At 37.4% G+C, this 18,536-nt stretch overlaps 1 protein-coding gene across 2 annotated transcripts in view; it reads left to right on the top strand.

Moving 5' to 3' along the window:
• The window catches only part of SHQ1 (SHQ1, H/ACA ribonucleoprotein assembly factor), a 100,627-nt gene that overhangs the window by 15,117 nt on the left and 66,974 nt on the right, over window positions 1-18,536 (top strand). For both annotated transcript variants that reach the window (XM_003815798.6, XM_034956887.3), the window contains exons 5-7: window positions 1,840-1,952; window positions 10,002-10,129; window positions 17,177-17,331. In XM_003815798.6, coding sequence (XP_003815846.2) covers window positions 1,840-1,952; window positions 10,002-10,129; window positions 17,177-17,331 — 396 coding nt within the window. The remainder of the gene's footprint in view (window positions 1-1,839; window positions 1,953-10,001; window positions 10,130-17,176; window positions 17,332-18,536) is intronic.

The following is an 18,536-nucleotide window of genomic DNA, read 5'->3' as shown; positions in this document are numbered from 1 at the left end:
CCATGTTGGCCAGACTGGTCTTGAACTCCTGACCTCAGGTGATCCGCCCGCCTTGGCCTCCCAAAGTGCTGGGATTACAGGCATGAGCCACTGGGCCCGGCCTGTTCCAGTGACTTCTAAAAAGGTCTCTGGACCCTTTTTATTATATTAGTATGTGCTTAGATGAAACATTATTGATACTACTTAAGCTAAATGGATTGTGATAGGGATGAGAGAATTTTAAAATTATTATATGGAAATTTTGATTGTTTGGAGAGGCTCTATCCTATCTCTAACTGATTCAGCATTGCTCACATTTGTTGCAGTGGTTTTTGCATTACAGCCATCAACTTTTAAACCTGCCTATTAGGCACCAACCTATAAGTCTGTTTATAAATGTCTTAACAGTTTGTTTTCTCAACTCTCTAAGTTATTTCCCTTGATTTCTTTTCAGCTAATATTCTTTAAGCTTCTTCCAGTTTCTGTACTTCTCACTTGTGGTTGGTAGCAGGAGTAGTGAGACAGAAGAAAGAAAAAAAGACACAATTTTAGGAGTATTTCACATTGTATAAGGTTTCTTTGCTTCGCAATTCTGGTGAAACGAATAAAGACCATATGGCATCCTAGGCAGTTTTCCTAATGTCCGTTTATTCTGTAGGATTTGGCTTGGGAAACATGTTCCATATCAGTATGTATGCATCTAGGCAAAGGCAATGACAGGAAAACTGATTCTTAGGATTCGACTTTTACATTTTTCAATGGAAAGTCATATACTGTGCATCAAAATTGCCCATAAAAATTCTATCTATCTATCTATCTATCTATCTATCTATCTATCTATCTATCATCTATCTATCTATCTATCTATCTATCTATCTATCTATCTATCTATCTATCATCTCTGATAGAGTCTGGCTCTGTCGCCCAGGCTGGAGTGCAGTGGCATGATCTTGGCTTACTGCAGCCTCCATCTCCTGGGCTCAAGCCATCCTCCCACCTCAGCCTCCCGAGTAGCTGGGACTACAAGCGTGAGCCACCATGCCTGGCTAATTTTTGTATTTTTTGTGGAGATGGGGTTTCTCCATGTTGCCCAGGGTGGTTCGAACTCCTGGGCTCAAGCAGTCTGCCCGCCTTGGCCTCCCAAAGTGCTGGGGTTACAGGAGTGAGCCACCACACCCAGCTTGTATGTAGTCTTTTACAGGATCTGAAATCTGAAATGGTCCAAAATCCAAAACTTTTTGAGCACAAACATGGCACTCAAAGGAAATACTCTTTGGAGCATTTCGCATGTGGGATTATTGGAATAGGGCTGCTTAACTGGTATAATGCAAGTATTCCAAAATTTAGAAATATTCAAGATCCAAAACACTCTCTTCCCAAGCATTTCGTATAAGGGATATTCAATCTGTAGGGTAATGCTTCTTTAGACCAGCTGAGCTAGACTATAGGAAGAAAGAAGAGACCGTGTAGATGTCTGAAAATCCAGCCACTCTACGTTTAATAACTTTCAAATCTCTAGGTGTAAATGGGGAAATGGATGTTGAGTTAAATGTTCCTGCTTGCTTGTAGGGGTTTATTCCATTCTGTTTTTTATGTTAAACTTTTATAGCCTTAATATCTGTCAGTCAGCTTGTTTGTTGTAAGGATTAAATGAGATAATTTATGAGAAAGATCTCACAGGCCCTACCAAGTAGTAGGTGCTTAAACATTTGTTGGATTTGAATCTAAATGTCACAGGTGGCATCATGGTTTACTGATCAGTTAGGTTCTTCCTGTGCTTTGGCATTTTGTATAAAATTTGAGTTTTAAATGCTAAAAATAGGAGATAGCAATTGTTCTTTCTTTTCTGGGTGTCCTCAGGATGAACTGAGTGATGTTATTGATATTAAGGATCCAGATTTCACCCCTGCAGCTGAACGAAGACAGAAGCGCCTGGCCGCTGAGCTGGCCAAGTTTGATCCTGATCATTATCTGTGAGTAATGAGATTTTTGAGGATTAAATAATTTACTTGACATTTATTTTAAAATTTTTGAGTGTCTTTTAAACTCTGCTAGGGATGTGCATTTCGGATTCCAGAAATTATTGATGACTGAAGACCTTAATGGACATTTGAATTAACCTACAATGGTTGTACCTCTGTAATCTTTGTAAGATGTTGCCTCTTATATCTCAAGTTGTTCATCTTAGCAACAGAGAACTCTTCTAACATACTTTTTAGTTTTTTTCTCGCCAGGCTTAAAAATATAATACTGAATTCATGAGACTATTACACTTCTTTTAAGTAAACTTTTGGTTGTGATTAATGGTATGCATAAATGAAAATATGTTTCAATTTCTTTAAGAATTTAAATGTACCTGTACCACATTTCTTGGCTGATCCCAGGATCTTCCTAATAACTTTCATCCACTAGCCCTTGTAATCAGTGATATGTTTCCAATGAATAAATAATTATTCTTCGTGGTAGAGAATAAATAGAATCTAATTTGAAGTTTTGCTGTATTTCCCACTGGCATTAATTGTGTTTTTGGCTATAATGTATCTCCATCAGGCTTAAATTTGCATAAAGAACTTATCTAATTAACAGATAGGTACATGATGACTTGAGAGATTGTGATACCTCCCACTGGCCAGGATAGCAGCATTTCTTCCAAGGATTGTCGCTTGACCTCTCTTGGACATGTGGCTCTACTAGGATGCGTGGAGAATGAGGGTTTTATGTTGATGTAGAACTTAATTATTAATTCTGGGTCAAGATTTTCCAAACTGTTACATATATAGCTCTAATCATCATATCTGCTTATATTGGTATAGTACCTGCAGCTTATAAAGTGCACTCATGTGATTATTCAGTTTTCACAACAGATGAGGAGAGGAGTTTAAGGGACTTGCTCAAGGTGACACTACTACTAAGTGGCTTGGCCAAGACTTGAAAAGAGTCTCTCCATTTGTCATTTTGTATATCCTTTTCATGTACACTATTTCAGTTTAATTGCTGTAGCGCTCGTGATTAACATTCTATCTCCTGTGACACAGTAGGATACTAATTGGAATGGCAGGGATATATCTTGTGATGTGCAAATGGAATGAGTGATGTGTAATGATAAATGGTTGAACTGTTCAACATCCTAAGGGAAACTGGGTAAGAGCAGGGTATGTTACATTTTGGAGGACATCTGAGAGATTCAACTCCATTTACATTGCTATTTCTAATTACCTTTATCTCTCCAATTGTGGTTTTAAAGGTCCGCTGAAGAGCAATTTGAAGAAGCCCATTTAAAATCATGCTGAATATTTAAAGTGGAAATTTCATTGTCAGCAAATTTCTCAGGCTAGCATAAAAACAGAATGAACTTTACAAGACTGAAATTTCAGGTGGGAGGGAGCTTAATTAGAAGAACTGCCTATCTCCTCTCTTCTAAAACTAGAAGAATAACTATGGCCTGAGAGAATTAGGAAATTGGAATTTATAGTTAGCAGTGTGATATTATAAGCAGCCCTTATTTTTCTCCATCTTCTGTGTGTCTTTATCCAGAAGCTCATTTTCTTTAATACTATGCATGAAATATTCTTTCCACTTCTCAAAGAACTGTTCTTACAGGAATGGTTTAAATTTAGTTATGGGCTAAGTGAGGAGAGTGGGAGTCATGAGGTAAAGATTCTTTGTGACTTTTCTGATAGCAGTAAGACTTTGGCTCAGTGTAATTTTTGTGTTACTTACTACTCACTATTTATATTAGCTGACTGACTCACCCAAATGTATTAATATTAAATGAAATGCAACTAAAATTCTTTTAAATTTTTATTTAAAAATTCTTTTTTTTAGCTCAGTGCTTTTTTTTCTTGTTGTTAGTGGTTAAAACAGTGGAGAAAAAAAGGCTTACTTTAAATTACTATCTACCATACAGATAATACCTTGTAATATACACATGTAATACATAATGTATATAATATTAGCATAATATTACCTAACTCACCCAAATGTATTAATATTAAATGAAATGCACCTAAAATTCTTTTAAATTTTTAATTAAAATGTTTTTTACCTCAGTGCTTTTTTTGTTGTTGTTGTTAGTGGTTAAAAGAGTGGAGAAAAAACGGCTCACTTTAAATTACTATCACCATGCAGATAATACATTGTAATATACACATGTAATACATAATGTATATAATATTAGCATAATAATGTATATAAGATTAGCATAATATTACCTATTTGTAAGTTGTTTGACTTGTCTTTACAAGTCATAGTGTTTCCTCATGTTGTCAGGATTTGGGGGGCTTTAGGAAAATGAATTTTAATTTCAGCCTAAGCAGAACACGGTGAAGTCAGTTGATTGTAAAGAAAAATTTATACATTTCAAAGGCACATATATGATTTTAGATTGTTATTTAAAAGTATTTTATTGTAAAATCTGGATGTTATTTTGGTGTAATCTGTTTTTTTTTTTTTTTGGCATGTTTTGCAGCTCACTATAGTGCTGGGCATGTAACAGATGATCCATAAATGTTGATTGTTTTTTATTATCCATTTCTTATTTGTAATTCCTTTGGGGTATTATTTTTACACTAAAATATGTTGACAGCATCTTGAAGCATTTCTTAATAGTCATTCCTCATTGCTTATTATTATAGCCAAGTATTCATATTTCTCTTGCTGAGAGTGTTTGGTTTTCTTCTTCCCAAATAGTTTTCTAATTGTTGGCATACATTTTACATTAACCAGTTCATAAAATCTTGCCTATTTCTTTGGGAGAAAACAAAAGAATTCAGTCAGTATTCTAAACATCTGTGAGATAAGAAAAGGGACAAAAATGATCTTATACCATTTGTTGTACCATTTTAAATTGTGATAATTTTTCATTACTCTAAATTTGTGAAAAAAGATGTATATTAATTAAGTTCTTGGGTTTATTGAGTAGATATTAAGACAACAAATAGTAATTGGAAGGCTGGGAGCAAGATCACCTGCTTCTGAGGTGGCTCTCAATTCAAAACACAGAACTTGAGAAAAAGCATTAGGATACAATTTTATGTATCCCTTCTTTCATTTATGTATTTATTTGTTCAACAAATATTTGTCTGAATGAAGTACATGCTAAACAGTGTCACAGATACCAAAGACACCGTGGTGCATACGGCAAGATCTCAATCTCTGTGTTGTCCATGGGGCTTCCATTGTAGTGGAGGAAGTAGACACTATTTTTATTGTAATTAAGTGCTATGAAGAAGAAGCGTACTAAAGGGGTTTTATTGTAATCAAGTGCTATGAAGAAGAAGCATATTGAAGAGAGTGACTAGGCATCCCACTGACTTGACTCCTCTGTTCAACATGTCCAAAATTGAACTCATCCTTTTACCTCTAAAGTGTTTGTGAATTTTCTAACTTGATTGATGCCCCATTTTTCACTCTATTCACCCAGGTTAGAAAGCGGGGATTCATCTTTGCCTTCTTTCTTATCCCACACTTTCAATCAATCCTGAAGTTGTACCATTTTTCTCTGTAGTATTTTTTTTTTTTTCACTTCATCAGTTTCTGGCCCTCATCTGTGTCTGGTTTAGTGCAGCACTCACTAACTGCCTAACTGGCATCCCTGCTTCTAGTCTGGACTTCTTCAGATCCATCAACCATGAACCATTAGTATGATGTCTTACGTGCTGAAAATGAAAATCTGCTTAACTCTGTCCTTGGTGCTCTTCTGCTTAAAGTACCTAACTCCTTTGTGTGTCATCGCAGTTTCTCTGTGATCCCGACCCTGCCTACCTCTGTAGCTTCACTTTTGCCACTCCCTGCTCACGTTTTACACCACAGCAATAATGAATGTTTGCATTTCCCCACCTATACCACACGGCTTTTCTCTCTCTTTTTTTGAGACAGAGTCTTGCTCTGTCGCCCAGGCTGGAGTGCAGTGGTGCGATCTTGGCTCACCACAGCCTCTGCCTCCCGGGTTCAAGTCATTCTCCCGCCTCAGCCTCCTGAGTAGCTTAGATTACAGGTGTGCACCACCATGCCCAGCTAACTTGTATTTTTAATAGAGACCGGAGTTTCACCATGTTGGCCAGGCTGGTCTCGAACTCCTGACCTCACGTGATCCACCTGCCTTGGCCTCCCAAAGTGTTGGGATTACAGACATGAGCCACCACGCCCAACCCACACTGCTTCTCATATATTTCCTTTTATCATGGTATCCCTTTGCCATTTATTTCCCCTGACCTCACATTGCCTGAATAGTGGTTGCTTATCTCTTCAGACTAGGCTCATTGTTTCTTCCATGCACTCACCCTGTTAGACTGGCTTAGGAAGCCCACCTCAGTGCTCCCCTGTTACAGTTTGTCTTGTTTTTTACCACATTGTTTTATAATGTTCTGTATTTGTGTACATGGTTCTCCTTAAATTGTGAAGTCCTTAAGGGCAGAAGTGAGTTTTACAGATCTTCATCTTCCTGATGATGCACGTAGAGGGCATTCAGTGAATGCTTGTTCAATTAGTGACCTTGAAAGTCTTGAAAAAGGCAGGGCATGGTGGCTCACGCCTGTAATCCCAGCACTTTGGGAGGCTGAGGGGGTGGGTCATGAGGTCAGGAGATTGAGACCATCCTGGCTAACACGGTGAAACCCCATCTCTACTAAAAATACAAAAAAATTAGCTGGGCATGGTGGCGGGCGCCTGTAGTCCCCGCTACTCGGGAGGCTGAGGCAGGAGAATGGCGTGAACCCGGGAGGCGGAGCTTGCAGTGAGCTGAGATTGTGCCACTGCACTCCAACCTGGGCGACAGAGTGAGACTCTGTCTCAAAAAAAAAAAAAAAAAAAGTCTTGAAAAAAAATTGAGATCTCAAATGAAAAAACAGACAAAACTTGAAAGTAATTTATTATGAAAAGTAAAACATTAGTCACCGTCAGCGCTTGTTCATGAAACTCTTAATTCATGGACAATTCAAGCATAGACCACAGTTCAGATTACTAGGACTGTATTAGTGAAATTTTACTCAAAATAATCAAACATTTTGGAGGTGTTTTTGGTGGGGAGGGGGATGGAGGTGGTAGAAATACCATGTTCCCAAGCCAGTTTTCTTTTTCCCTTCATCATGGTCCCTTGGGGAGGAAAACAGCATCTTTTCAGATAGGCTCCTCTACTCTTGCCTTTGGTGTCCTCCGCGCTGTGGTGTCCAAGGCCCTTTTCTCTCACTGTGCCAGTTCTTCCTGGGCAATTTTATCCTCTTCTTGGTTTAAATGCTTATGACTCTCATATCTCTGTCTTGAGCATCAGACTTGTATGTCCACCTACCTATTGGATGGGTCTGTTTGTAAATCCTAAAAAAAGGCATGTCATACTCAACCTATCCCAAGCAGGAGTCGTTATTTCTCACTCATGTCTGTTAGCTTCCCTGTCTCAACGAAGGACACTGTTGTCCACTGAGTTGTGGAGGCCAGAATTCTCAGTGTCATGTTTCACTCCTGGAGCTCTTCATTCCCTGCATCCTGAGGGTTCTGTCATCTACGTATAGGTCAGATTCATCCACTTTTCTCCATGTCCACTGCCACTCTCTTATCCTAGGCCACCATTATGTCTGCTTCTCCAGGTTTCTCCCTTTAAATCATTTTCCAGGCTGCAATAAGAGTGATGTTTCTAAACCATGCTAATGTCATTCCCCTATGTAAAAAGCTTTTAAGTGTTTAGTTGGTAGGGATAATCTTTGAGATTTTTTAAACATGGTTTACAAGGTGGTTGCCACTATATTATGTGCAGCTTCTTTCAACTTTTTTTTCCCTTAAATGTGCCTTCTTGTTTTCTAGCCTTCGCCAACCAGTTTTTCATTACAGAATTCTCTGTCCCACCCCCTTCATCTGGTTAACTGTTCATTATCATTCAACCATTGGTTTAGGTATTATATCCTCCAGGGTCCTTGCCTGTCATTCTAATTTATTTTGCCCTAGAATCTTGTACTGCTGATATGTCATAGCATTTTGCTATATTGTAATTGCTTGACTCTCCCATGGGATTGTAAGTTGTGTGAGGGCCAGGACTGTCTGTGTCTTGTCATGAATGGAACTCCAGTGCCTAACATGGATCATGCAACATGGCACAATGTCAGTACTTTCTGTTGAATGAATGACTTATTTAGCATTTTAGCCATTTATTGTTATTGTTTATCCCTTTGAAATTCATTTCCTAGAAAAAAGCTCACGTTCTGATTTGTGGATGAGTTTAGAGTAGAACTTCAATTCAAAAGAGTTCCTTCACTTTAAGGAGAAAGAGATAGCTAATAAGAAAATAGGCTTAGCAGGATTAGTTTATGAAGCAGCTATTTTGTCCTTGTCTCATATGTCTGTGCACCTGTTGGAAATTGTTATTGAGAATTCCTATTTCAAGATATTAGCTGTTCAGTTTTGTCTAGTATGTACTTTATTTCCTCATATATAAAAATGGAATATTTATGTTGGTTAAGAGCTTGGAGTCTGAAGTAAGAGTTCAGTATGTCTGCATCCTAGCTATGGTTTTTACTTGTTCTCTGAACTTGGCCAAGATACAAAACTTTTCTGAGCCTCAGTTTCTACCTTTATAAAATGAGGATATTGATAGTACCCCATGCCTATAGTGATGGTGTGAGGATTCAAGGAAATAATGGATGCAAAGCTTTTAGTGCGGTGCCTGGAACATACAAAGAACTCCGTAAGTTGTCTGTGATCTTTCTAATTTTTAAGTGATTTCAGTATCTCAGTTGAAAGGGAAGGCTGCGGAAAACTATCAGTTAGAAACTGATATAAGATTATAGTTTACAACTATAAGGTTGTAAAACTATCAGTTAGAAAATTCAGTGTATCAAAGCAACCAATTCCTTGAGTTTCTAGTTAACTAAAATATAAATAAAATTTTCACCATGAGTTATACCTTGTTAATGCTTTTCCCAAGAATACCAGTTTCCAACTTTGAATGCAAGATAGAATCATTTCTGAATAAGTGTCCTCCAAGAGTGAGAGGTGTATTTTGAATGTGGCTGTTATTTTTCTAGTTAAAACAGGAATGTAGAGTGCAGGAAAATTAGCTTTCTGTTCTCTACAAATGTTGCTTTTATCTTCTTCAGTAGTTTAAGGAACTTTAAAATTAGTATCTTAATAAAATAGATTGTATCTTGGTAGAAAATATGAGTGCACATGCCAAAAATGGTGTGTGTGTGTGTGTGTGTGTGTGTGTGTGTGTGTGTGTGTGTATAGCCCCTTTTAGCCTCTTTGTGGAGATGCAGTATCCTGAATTTCCTACTCATCTGCTTGTTTTTCTTTGCTGGTTGAGTTCAAAAATTTTTTCCTTTATTGAAATTTTACTAAAGTCTGTAGTACTTGCATACCTAGCACAAGTGCTAGATTTCAGTCCAGTGTGTCTTCAGATTTGCTTCATTTCACATCATCGAATATGGGATGGGACTTCAGGGTAGGACCAGTCTTCTATGTACCTTCTATTTAAAGAGATCAGAGGTTGGACACAGTGGCTCAAGCCTGTAATCCCATCACACTTTGGGAGGCTGCGGTGGGAGGGTCACTTGAGGCCGAGAGTTTAAGACCTGTCTGGGCAAGGAAGCAAGACCCTGTTTCTATGAAAAAATAGAAATTAGCCAGGCACAGTAGCATGTGCCTGTAGTCATAGCTACTTGAGAGGCTGAGACAGGAGGATTGCTTGACCCCAGGAGTTTGAGGCTGCAGTGAGCTGTGATTATGTTACTACTGTACTCTAGCCTGAATGACAGAGTGAGACCCATCTCTTTTAAAAAAAAGTTAAAAAAAAAAAAAAGAGAGATCAGAAATGTTATATATCCCTTTAGTCAGATACTTACTTTTGTTTTATGGTAAATAACTTATGTTTGTGGTTAGTAACTACAAAGAAAGTAAATATAGTGTTCAGTCTTTCCTTGAAATGTACTTTGAATTAAAATCTGTATTTCTAGTACAAATATGAGTTAAGATAAAATGTTAAAAAGTAAAAGCCAGTGAAATCTTGTATAGTAAGTTCTTTCAATGTTTTTTCCTAGAGCTGACTTTTTTGAAGACGAGGCGATTGAACAGATTTTGAAGTATAACCCTTGGTGGACTGACAAATATTCAAAAATGACGGCCTTTTTGGAAAAGAGTCAGGAACAAGAAAATCATGCTACATTAGGTAAGAAACTCAAATTCGGCTAATTTGTTTCATTTTAAAATCTCACGGTGTACCACGTTTACTGCCTTCCATATTATTAAGCGTATAGTTGTAATTGCCTTATAATGTTAAAATATGAGTTTGAATTGCTTATTTTGGAAATGACTTCTTTGCCCCTGACTGGAAAATGCCACTAAATAATTAGGCTTATTTGTGTTGGAAAATTCTTCTGAAGTATGGTTTCCTTTAGAATCATTGGAGTTCTTTTATAATTAATTATTTTTTAAAACCTAAATTTAGGGATATTATCACACAGGACATTTGTAGTTTCTCAATAACCTGCTTAAGAGGTATGAACATTCTTCTTTGGTAAGGACATTTGAGTATTAGTAACGGGCGGGGGGGAAGACCCAAGTGGGAAAAGACCTAGATGGACATGTTATTACCAGCTTCTCTAAGTGCAGTGTAGCATTGATATATTAAAACTATACATTAGAAATATAACATTTGCAGACAGATCTAGAAGAGAACACCCATGTTTTCTGTCACACTGATTTGGCTTTTATTTACATATTAAAAATAAAATTTCAATGTTTAAATGGAAAGAATACACATATATGTACATTCTGAAGAGTATTAAATGGAATATAGACTCTTCCCACCCCAAGTTCTTCTTCCCGGAAGTAATCACTATTAGCAATTTTGGGGATATTTTAAAAATATATATTCCCACATCTAAACAGTTGCTTTAAGAAATGTCTACACATAGACTCACGTATACCCGGTTTGTACCTTGTTTTCAACTTGTAGTGTGTGTTGCACATCTTCCATATTAGTATGTAGAGATCTACCTGAAGCTTTTCATGATTACATAGTATCCTGTTGGATATTTTTTTCATGATTGATGGTTATTTGGGCTGTTTACTACTGGTGGACATTTGGGTGGCTTCCTGTTTTCTGCAGTTGCAAATAATATATATAGTGGCCTTCTTTGACCACTCATTCTGAAGTAGCTACAGGGTCTCTAATGCATCACAGTTTTTTTATTTTCTGCATATCAATGCAATAGCCTGTTATCTGCTATTTTTTCACTGTCTAGTATAGTGCCTGTTATATAAAGGTACTCAGTAAATATCTATAAATATTGTAATAAATGTTTTTATGGTTAAATTTTATTAAAGTTTAGGTGAGTTCTACCAGATCAAAAAATTGCTACTATAATATTTTAGAAAATAGAGGATTAGCTTTATTGCATAACAGAAGCTCATTATAGTGACTCTTTTTTTTTTTTTTTTTTTTTTTTGAGACGGAGTCTCGCTCTGTCGCCCAGGCTGGAGTGCAGTGGCACGATGTCGGCTTACTGCAAGTTCTGCCTCCCGGTTTCACGCCATTCTCCTGCCTCAGCCTCCCAAGTAGCTGGGACTACGGGCACCTGCCACTGCGCCCGGCTAATTTTTTGTGTTTTTACTCGAGACGGGGTTTCACCCTGTTAGCCAGGATGGTCTCGATCTCCTGACCTTGTGATCCGCCAGCCTCGGCCTCCCAAAGTGCTGGGATTACAGGTGTGAGCTCCCGCGCCCGGCCTATAGTGACTCTTGTTATAGATTTATTGTCGTTTTCAACAAATCCTGACTTTTATATTTGAGTTTAAGCAGCTTTCAGAGACTTCTCACATTATGTATATATAGACAAATTTTCAGGTATAGGATTGCTAACACAATATAGATAGTTAATTGTACATGCTAGGTAGATCTGGTCATGAAGTTTGAACAAACTTAAATCATCAAGTGTATCAACTGGTTTGAGTCAGTTTCCCTAATTTTAGCACAGTATTTTAATGAGGTGGTGTGGGAGAAAATTGGTGGTTGCGTAGTTGAGTTCTCTGTCCACCAGGGTGAGCTAGTTGCCCTAAAAATCAAGAGAAGGCGTTCCCTTTGATTTAAATTCTAACTTGCTCTACTTTGATAAACTGTAGCTTGTTCTCAGTCCAGTTTTCTGTGTCAGCAATGCTCTTAGTCTTCTCTGTGTAATTTTAGCAGGAGATCAAGCCACTCAGTCCTTTTAACCACCTGCCCTCCTGACCCTTCATCTGACCCATGACTGATAGCCAGGCTGGTGCATCAGGAACAGTCATAGTCTGCAAAGCCATTATGGTGATTCATTCTAAAAACCACCTTTAAAAATAGCAAGGACATGTGATCTAAGGTAGAAGAACTTGAGCTTTGTGTCGAACAGCGTGTCTCTTCTAATAATACCAAATATAAGATATAAACTAAATGTAGGCTTGGGGTTGGACTTCTTGTTCCACCACATGCTCGCGATATGATCTTGCACCTTTGGGTTGCTGTGGAATGCTGTACCTACCTCAGAGTTGTCCTGAGATTGAATGAAACGATGTATTTAAAATCCTGTAAATGTTAGAAATTATTATTGTAGAGGAAAATCAGTCACAGGAGAGTCAGGAGTTGGATGGTTTCTCTGTGAAATTACAATTTTTATACATTTAGAAAGCTTTAAGGGAAAGTTCCTTGTTAACAAGATTTCTCTCTCATTTGAAAAATCCTGTTTCAAATATTTGGGGCACTCAGAATTGGAGGAATAAATTGAAGTGTGTTGAGCCAGGATAAAATATGGGGGAAAAGAAATAAACCAAGAAATAAACATCACAGTTTTCTGCTGACCTATGGTGCATGCTGCTGTACCTTTTCTCCTCTTCCTCTTTGTTCTTTGCCTCTCTGGCCTTCTTCCTCTTTGTGTCATAGCGTGGGCTGTTGTCTGTTTAACACCTCCTCATCAGGTGTCGCCAGGCAGATACAACAGTGCAGGTGAGGGGTGTACCTTTGATTCATTCTGTATCATAAAATATTAACCTAGATTGCTTTGAATTCCAGATAAGCCTTAGGTGGTGAACATTGCTCCCTCTTTTTCTCCCTTGGTTGTAATTCTTGTCGTTTTCATCACAGCCCTGAGTTACAACAGGGAGACTTTTCTCCAGCTTTGTAGTGATCCAGATTTTCCTCCCCAAAGGCTTGTAAATGGAAGTGTTAAACGCTGTGCTTCCCCTGAGCTCTGGTTTCATGAGGATGAACTCACCGCATTTCCCATGTTGTCTTTCAGTGGTTAATCTGAAGCTCCAGAGTCTTGGCACGTTATTGCTTGTTATGACACCACATAACATTTATAGTCAATGAACTTCCTAGCAGGGACATCCTGTTTGGCACCAGTGAGCCCTTCAGTGTTTGTAGAGATAACTGTCAGTGTCAACTTTGAAAGTTGTAGCACTGCAGGGCTACCCATTTAGGCTGAAGGTTTGAATGCAGCACAGTTTTTTCTGGTTCCCTTGATCTGGTTCCAGTGAATGTACAATGTAATAGACAGATGTGCGTTACTCTGAGAGCATTGAGATCCTTTGTGATTTAATTGTTGACCCAGATAAGAGGGATGTTTGGGAGGGGGATTTAGAGAGGAAGGGAGGATTTAAAAGTAACAAAATTAGAAAATATTTGGAAGAGAAAAGTGACTACCTTGCAGACATCTTTCATTTTGATAGTCCCTTTGCAGCCTTCAGACATATTGGTGGGGTTTTTGATGTTGGGAGGTGGTCCTTGGCCATTTGCTTCAATGCTAGGGCACCAGTTTCCTCCTCAAATGTATTGAGAGTTCAGCTGACTTTTGTTTCACTGGAGATTATTTTTAAAAGTATAATTAGCCAAAACATTGTGAACTATATAGCAAAGCTGCTTTGTAGTGTAGCTAAGTCATACAAATGCTTGACAAATGTTACTCATGGTGGCAATCATCCAAGCATTGTTGACACTGCATCTGTAGTTATTTCCAGTACTGCTGCTAGGTTAGACTTGATTGTGTGCAAACTTCCCCCAAGTTCCCCTTTGGGTGATATGATTTACAGCTCTAATAAAAAAGGCCTTAGGGAGCTCAGACTTTTGGTTTCTCTAGTGATTTCCTGGTTTGTTGTTATTGTTATTTATCATCTCTGATTTCTTTGCTTGAATTTCAGAATTTAAATGCATTTGTGTGTTATTAATGAAGTAGGCCACAGTGGAACTTGTAAATGCTCAGTAAAAGGTGGAAGTGTTTTAGGGAAAGTCTAGCAGCTCCTAGTATCCAAGAATTCAGAAGAATAATTCAAGTAGGTTTTTCTTCTGTGCACAGTTATTGAAAATGACTAATGTAGAAATAGTTACATGTGGATAATGTAACGTCAGAACCTACATTGCCTAGGTCAACTTTTATAAATGGTTAAACGTCGATAGGTATGATTACTTAAAAATGAAGGCATAAATATGTAGTGAGTTGACATGTTGCTAAATAGTTTCTGGGCATGCTTACTTTGTGATTGAGAATTATGTGGGAGCAGGGGTCTTTATTAGTCAACTAGGATATAAAGACTTTTCTCTAGTCAGAGATCATGAACACCTGGCATTTTCCCATTAGCTAAATTAATGAACATCTCAAAAACCATACCTAAGGGAATACTGTCTCTAACCTTCTTGCTAAATACAAGGAGTCATAAAATATTTTGTCAGGTATGCTTTCTTCCTGCAGTGAGTATATTCCTTCATGCCATTTCCTTAAATCAAATTGCTTAAAATGAACTGAGAGCTTTTGTTTAAATTAAGGAACTTCAGATGTGTCCTCCAATGAGGCAGTCAACACTCAGTTTATCTGTCTTATTAATTAAATCCAGTAAATTTTAAATTAAATACAGTTGACCCTTGAACAAAACATGTTTGAAATGCATAGGTCTGCTTATATGGGGATTTTCTTTTGCCTCTGCCACCCCTGAGATAGCAAAACCAACCCTTCCTCTTCCTCTTATTCCTCAGCCTACTCAATATGAAGACCAGGATGAGGACCTTTGTTTATGATGCTGTACCTCCACTTAATGGATAATAAATTTAATCTTAAAGAGACTTCATGTACAATTCAAGGATTGGGGAAACCTTAACTAAAGCTATAAATCCAGAATCTTGTCTTAAAAAAAAATGGACATATTGACTACATGAAAAATAAGTGTTTCAATGGCAAAAGGTACCATAAACAAAGTCAGTAGAGATATGGTAGCTTTGGAAAGATGATTAGGGTTTATATCTATAATATACAGGATTCTTAATTTGACAAGACAAGCCATCCAATAGAAAAAAACTGGACAAAACACATTCGAATGGGTCACTCATAAGAGTGCAAATCCAGATTGCCTACAAACCAAGGAACTAGTGCTTAAAGTTGAGCAATTGGAGATATACTAAGTGAAATAACAATGATAAGTCACTGTTTTAGTTTTCTCTTGCTGCATAACAAATTATCACAAGCTTCACACAGTGTACGTTCATGATCTCAGTTTCCGTGAGTCAGAAGTTGGGCCAGGCTTAGCTGGGTCCACTGTGTAAGGTCTTGCAAGGCTGTAGCCAAAGATATCCATCATATTTTTTTAAAAAACAGATGTTGGAGGCTGTGTTCTTTCCTGGAGCTCAAGGTCTTCTTCCAATCTCACATGATTGTTGGCAGAATTTAGTTCCTTGCAGATATAGAACTGAGGCCCCTACTTTGTTGCTGGCTGTTAGCTGGGGGCCACTCTTAGATCTTAGAGGCCTCTACAGGTCCCTGCCACATAGCCTTCTCACAGGCTCTCTCACTTCACCATGTGACATCTTATTTCTTCAAAACTAGCAGGCGAGTCCCTGGCTTTGGTCTGCTAATAATGGAATATAATCATGGAAATGACTGTCCCATTGCCTTGGTCGTATTCTGTTGGACAGAAGCAGGTCACAAGCTCCATCCCCACATAATGATATGACTCATTGGAAGTCATCTTAGAATTCTGCCTACTATACTCAATTTATTAACCTGGAAATGATTGTAACAAAGCTATTACATTTCTTGCCAGGGGGAGGTGGGAGGTATGTGTAGGAAGAGGAACTTCTATTCATGACTGTGAGAAAGGAGAGTTATTGTAGCCTTTAAGTAAAGTATCTTTCTAAAACAGATACTTTTTTAACCCAGTCAATACAGTCTCGAGAGTCTACTTTATGGAAATAAAGCCTCTAATATCCAAGGACATAGGATAAGGATATTTATTGCAGCATTATTAGCAGTGGCAGAAAACTAGAAGCAAAGTGAGTGCCCATCAGTAGGGGGAGTGATTGGACAGAGCATGGTACATTTTGGAATATTATACTCCTTTACAAAAATTAGTTACACACCAGTTTACTTTTAGGGATTTGCCAGAGGTATTGTTGAGTGAGAAGGGCTAGATGGAGAAAAATGACCTAGTTATTTGGGTTGAGGGAGGGTGTAGGAAGTATAAACTCCCTAGTAGGTATGCTTGTGTGTCTGTATATGATTACATGTCTAGAGAAAACTACGGAATGATATATACTAAATTTTCAGTGTGTGAGAGGCTGTTGACGAATATTCAGGAGGCGAGAAGGTGCCAAGCAGAAGAAGAAAAGCAAAAAGGAACTGTGTTGTAAAGAAACAATCTTTTCCCACAAGTCTAACGTATGTGATGTGGTCATATGTAAAACTTGATTTATATGGTAAACAATATGAGATTTTAATGGATTAATTTGAATTGAAATTTAATCTAATTAAATTAAATTTAAATTTAACAATTTTAATTGATTAATGTCTGGGAGTATTCCTATTTCTTGGTATAGAACTTTCAAAATGGATAATGAATATTTTCAGTGTGCTTTATTTAGCACTTTCTGTTGTCAAAATGTATTATCTTAATTTTAAAGACAGTAACTGGCATTCAGACGCCTTAAGTACAGAACAGTGTAGCAAAAAAGGGAGGGTTGGGAATTAAGGAATAGGTATTATTTAGAAAAATCTTCTTTATTCAGCCCTATTAGGATTTGAGCAGACTCATAGCTCTTACTAAAACTGTGAAGTCTACTTAAGTTATTTATATATCCATAGTTAAGTAGAAAGAACTTTTATTTCAGTTTCTATAATCAAAGTTCTAATTTTGACAAATCTTCCACATTGGGAGTTTTACAAAACTGAATGAAACATCTAGTTTTTAAATGCGTTTTCTTCTAGTGTCTTTTTCTGAAGAAGAGAAATATCAGCTACGAAAATTTGTCAATAAATCTTATCTGCTGGACAAGAGAGCCTGTCGTCAAGTGTGCTACAGTTTGATTGATATCCTTCTGGCATATTGCTATGAAACCCGTGTCACTGAAGGAGAGAAGAATGTAAGTGCATGTATGTGTGCATGTTGCCATAGATGACTGTGCTGAGTAAACTGCATTAAAGCATCAGTCTTTCTTGTCTAGAGTAGAACTGGTGGTGATTAGTTATTCAGGGGATGCCCCCAGCAGAGTTGCATGTGTGTGGTGGTGGTGATGGGTACCCACATGCAATCATACATTACTTAGTTGGTCTTTTTCACTTTTCTCTTGGCATTAGTCTCTGCAAAAATAGCAGAGTAGGGAAGTTTAAGGGAGTGAAACTGAGAGTAGAGAGGAAGGCTACTCTGAGCTCTCATCTCTTTTAGGCCAGAGAAGTGCTCTGTCACATGACACTTCACATTGGCAAGGGGGTAAACTGCCATACCCATTTATATTCTTTCTCTCAGCCAGAAGTCAGCAGATGCAAAATATGGCATTTTACAAAATAGAGAAATCTTAGTATTTACCTGCAAGTGTCCCTCAATTCATAGAGTACGTGTACTCTGAAAAATTATATGTAAATCAGATTTTTTAAAACCTGAATTATATCTTTTTTTGCTATTTAAAGGGATCATATTATAAAAGTAAATCCTTTTGTAAATTATTTCTTCATCTTTTAAAAAATAATATAGACTTTGTTGTATCTCTTCTTAAACCATATTTGATTTTGTAAATGAAGAGCTAAACTTCCTTTTCACCTGTACCATTGATTGTATATTTAAAAAGGCTGGAAACCAAAAAAAACAGCCTTTCTAGTTAGTGTGGCCCTGCAGCTGTTTATAATTGTCCTTGCTCAAAAGGTTATTTTTGATCTGAGCATAGCTTTCCTTTTTTGAATTACACAAATAATTCACATATGAAGGAAAATATACACATGAAGAAAATAATTAAGATTTTCTGTAATTTCAGTCATCAGAAATATAACCGCTGTTACATGGCGATGTATCTATTTCCAATCTTCTTTCAGTGTGCGCGTGTGTCCATATTGTGTGTATTTACCTTAGGTCCTAACGTGTATACTATTTAACCTGCTTTTTTCACTTGACATTATAGCACTAGGATGGTATTAGAGTTAGGATTTTCTATGTACCAATTTTTTTTGTTGTCATGATTCTGAAAATTTCTAGGGTGACTCTTGAGTTTGTGTCTGACTCCAAGATGACTATTAATTTAGTGTGTTAAGGGCATAATATATCTGAAAATACTTCTTGTTTTCACTCATCTTTTAA

This window comes from Pan paniscus, chromosome 2 (assembly GCF_029289425.2).
Source record: "Pan paniscus chromosome 2, NHGRI_mPanPan1-v2.0_pri, whole genome shotgun sequence".
Taxonomy (NCBI): Eukaryota; Metazoa; Chordata; class Mammalia; order Primates; family Hominidae; genus Pan; species Pan paniscus.
This window is presented reverse-complemented; position numbering and strand designations above follow the sequence as displayed.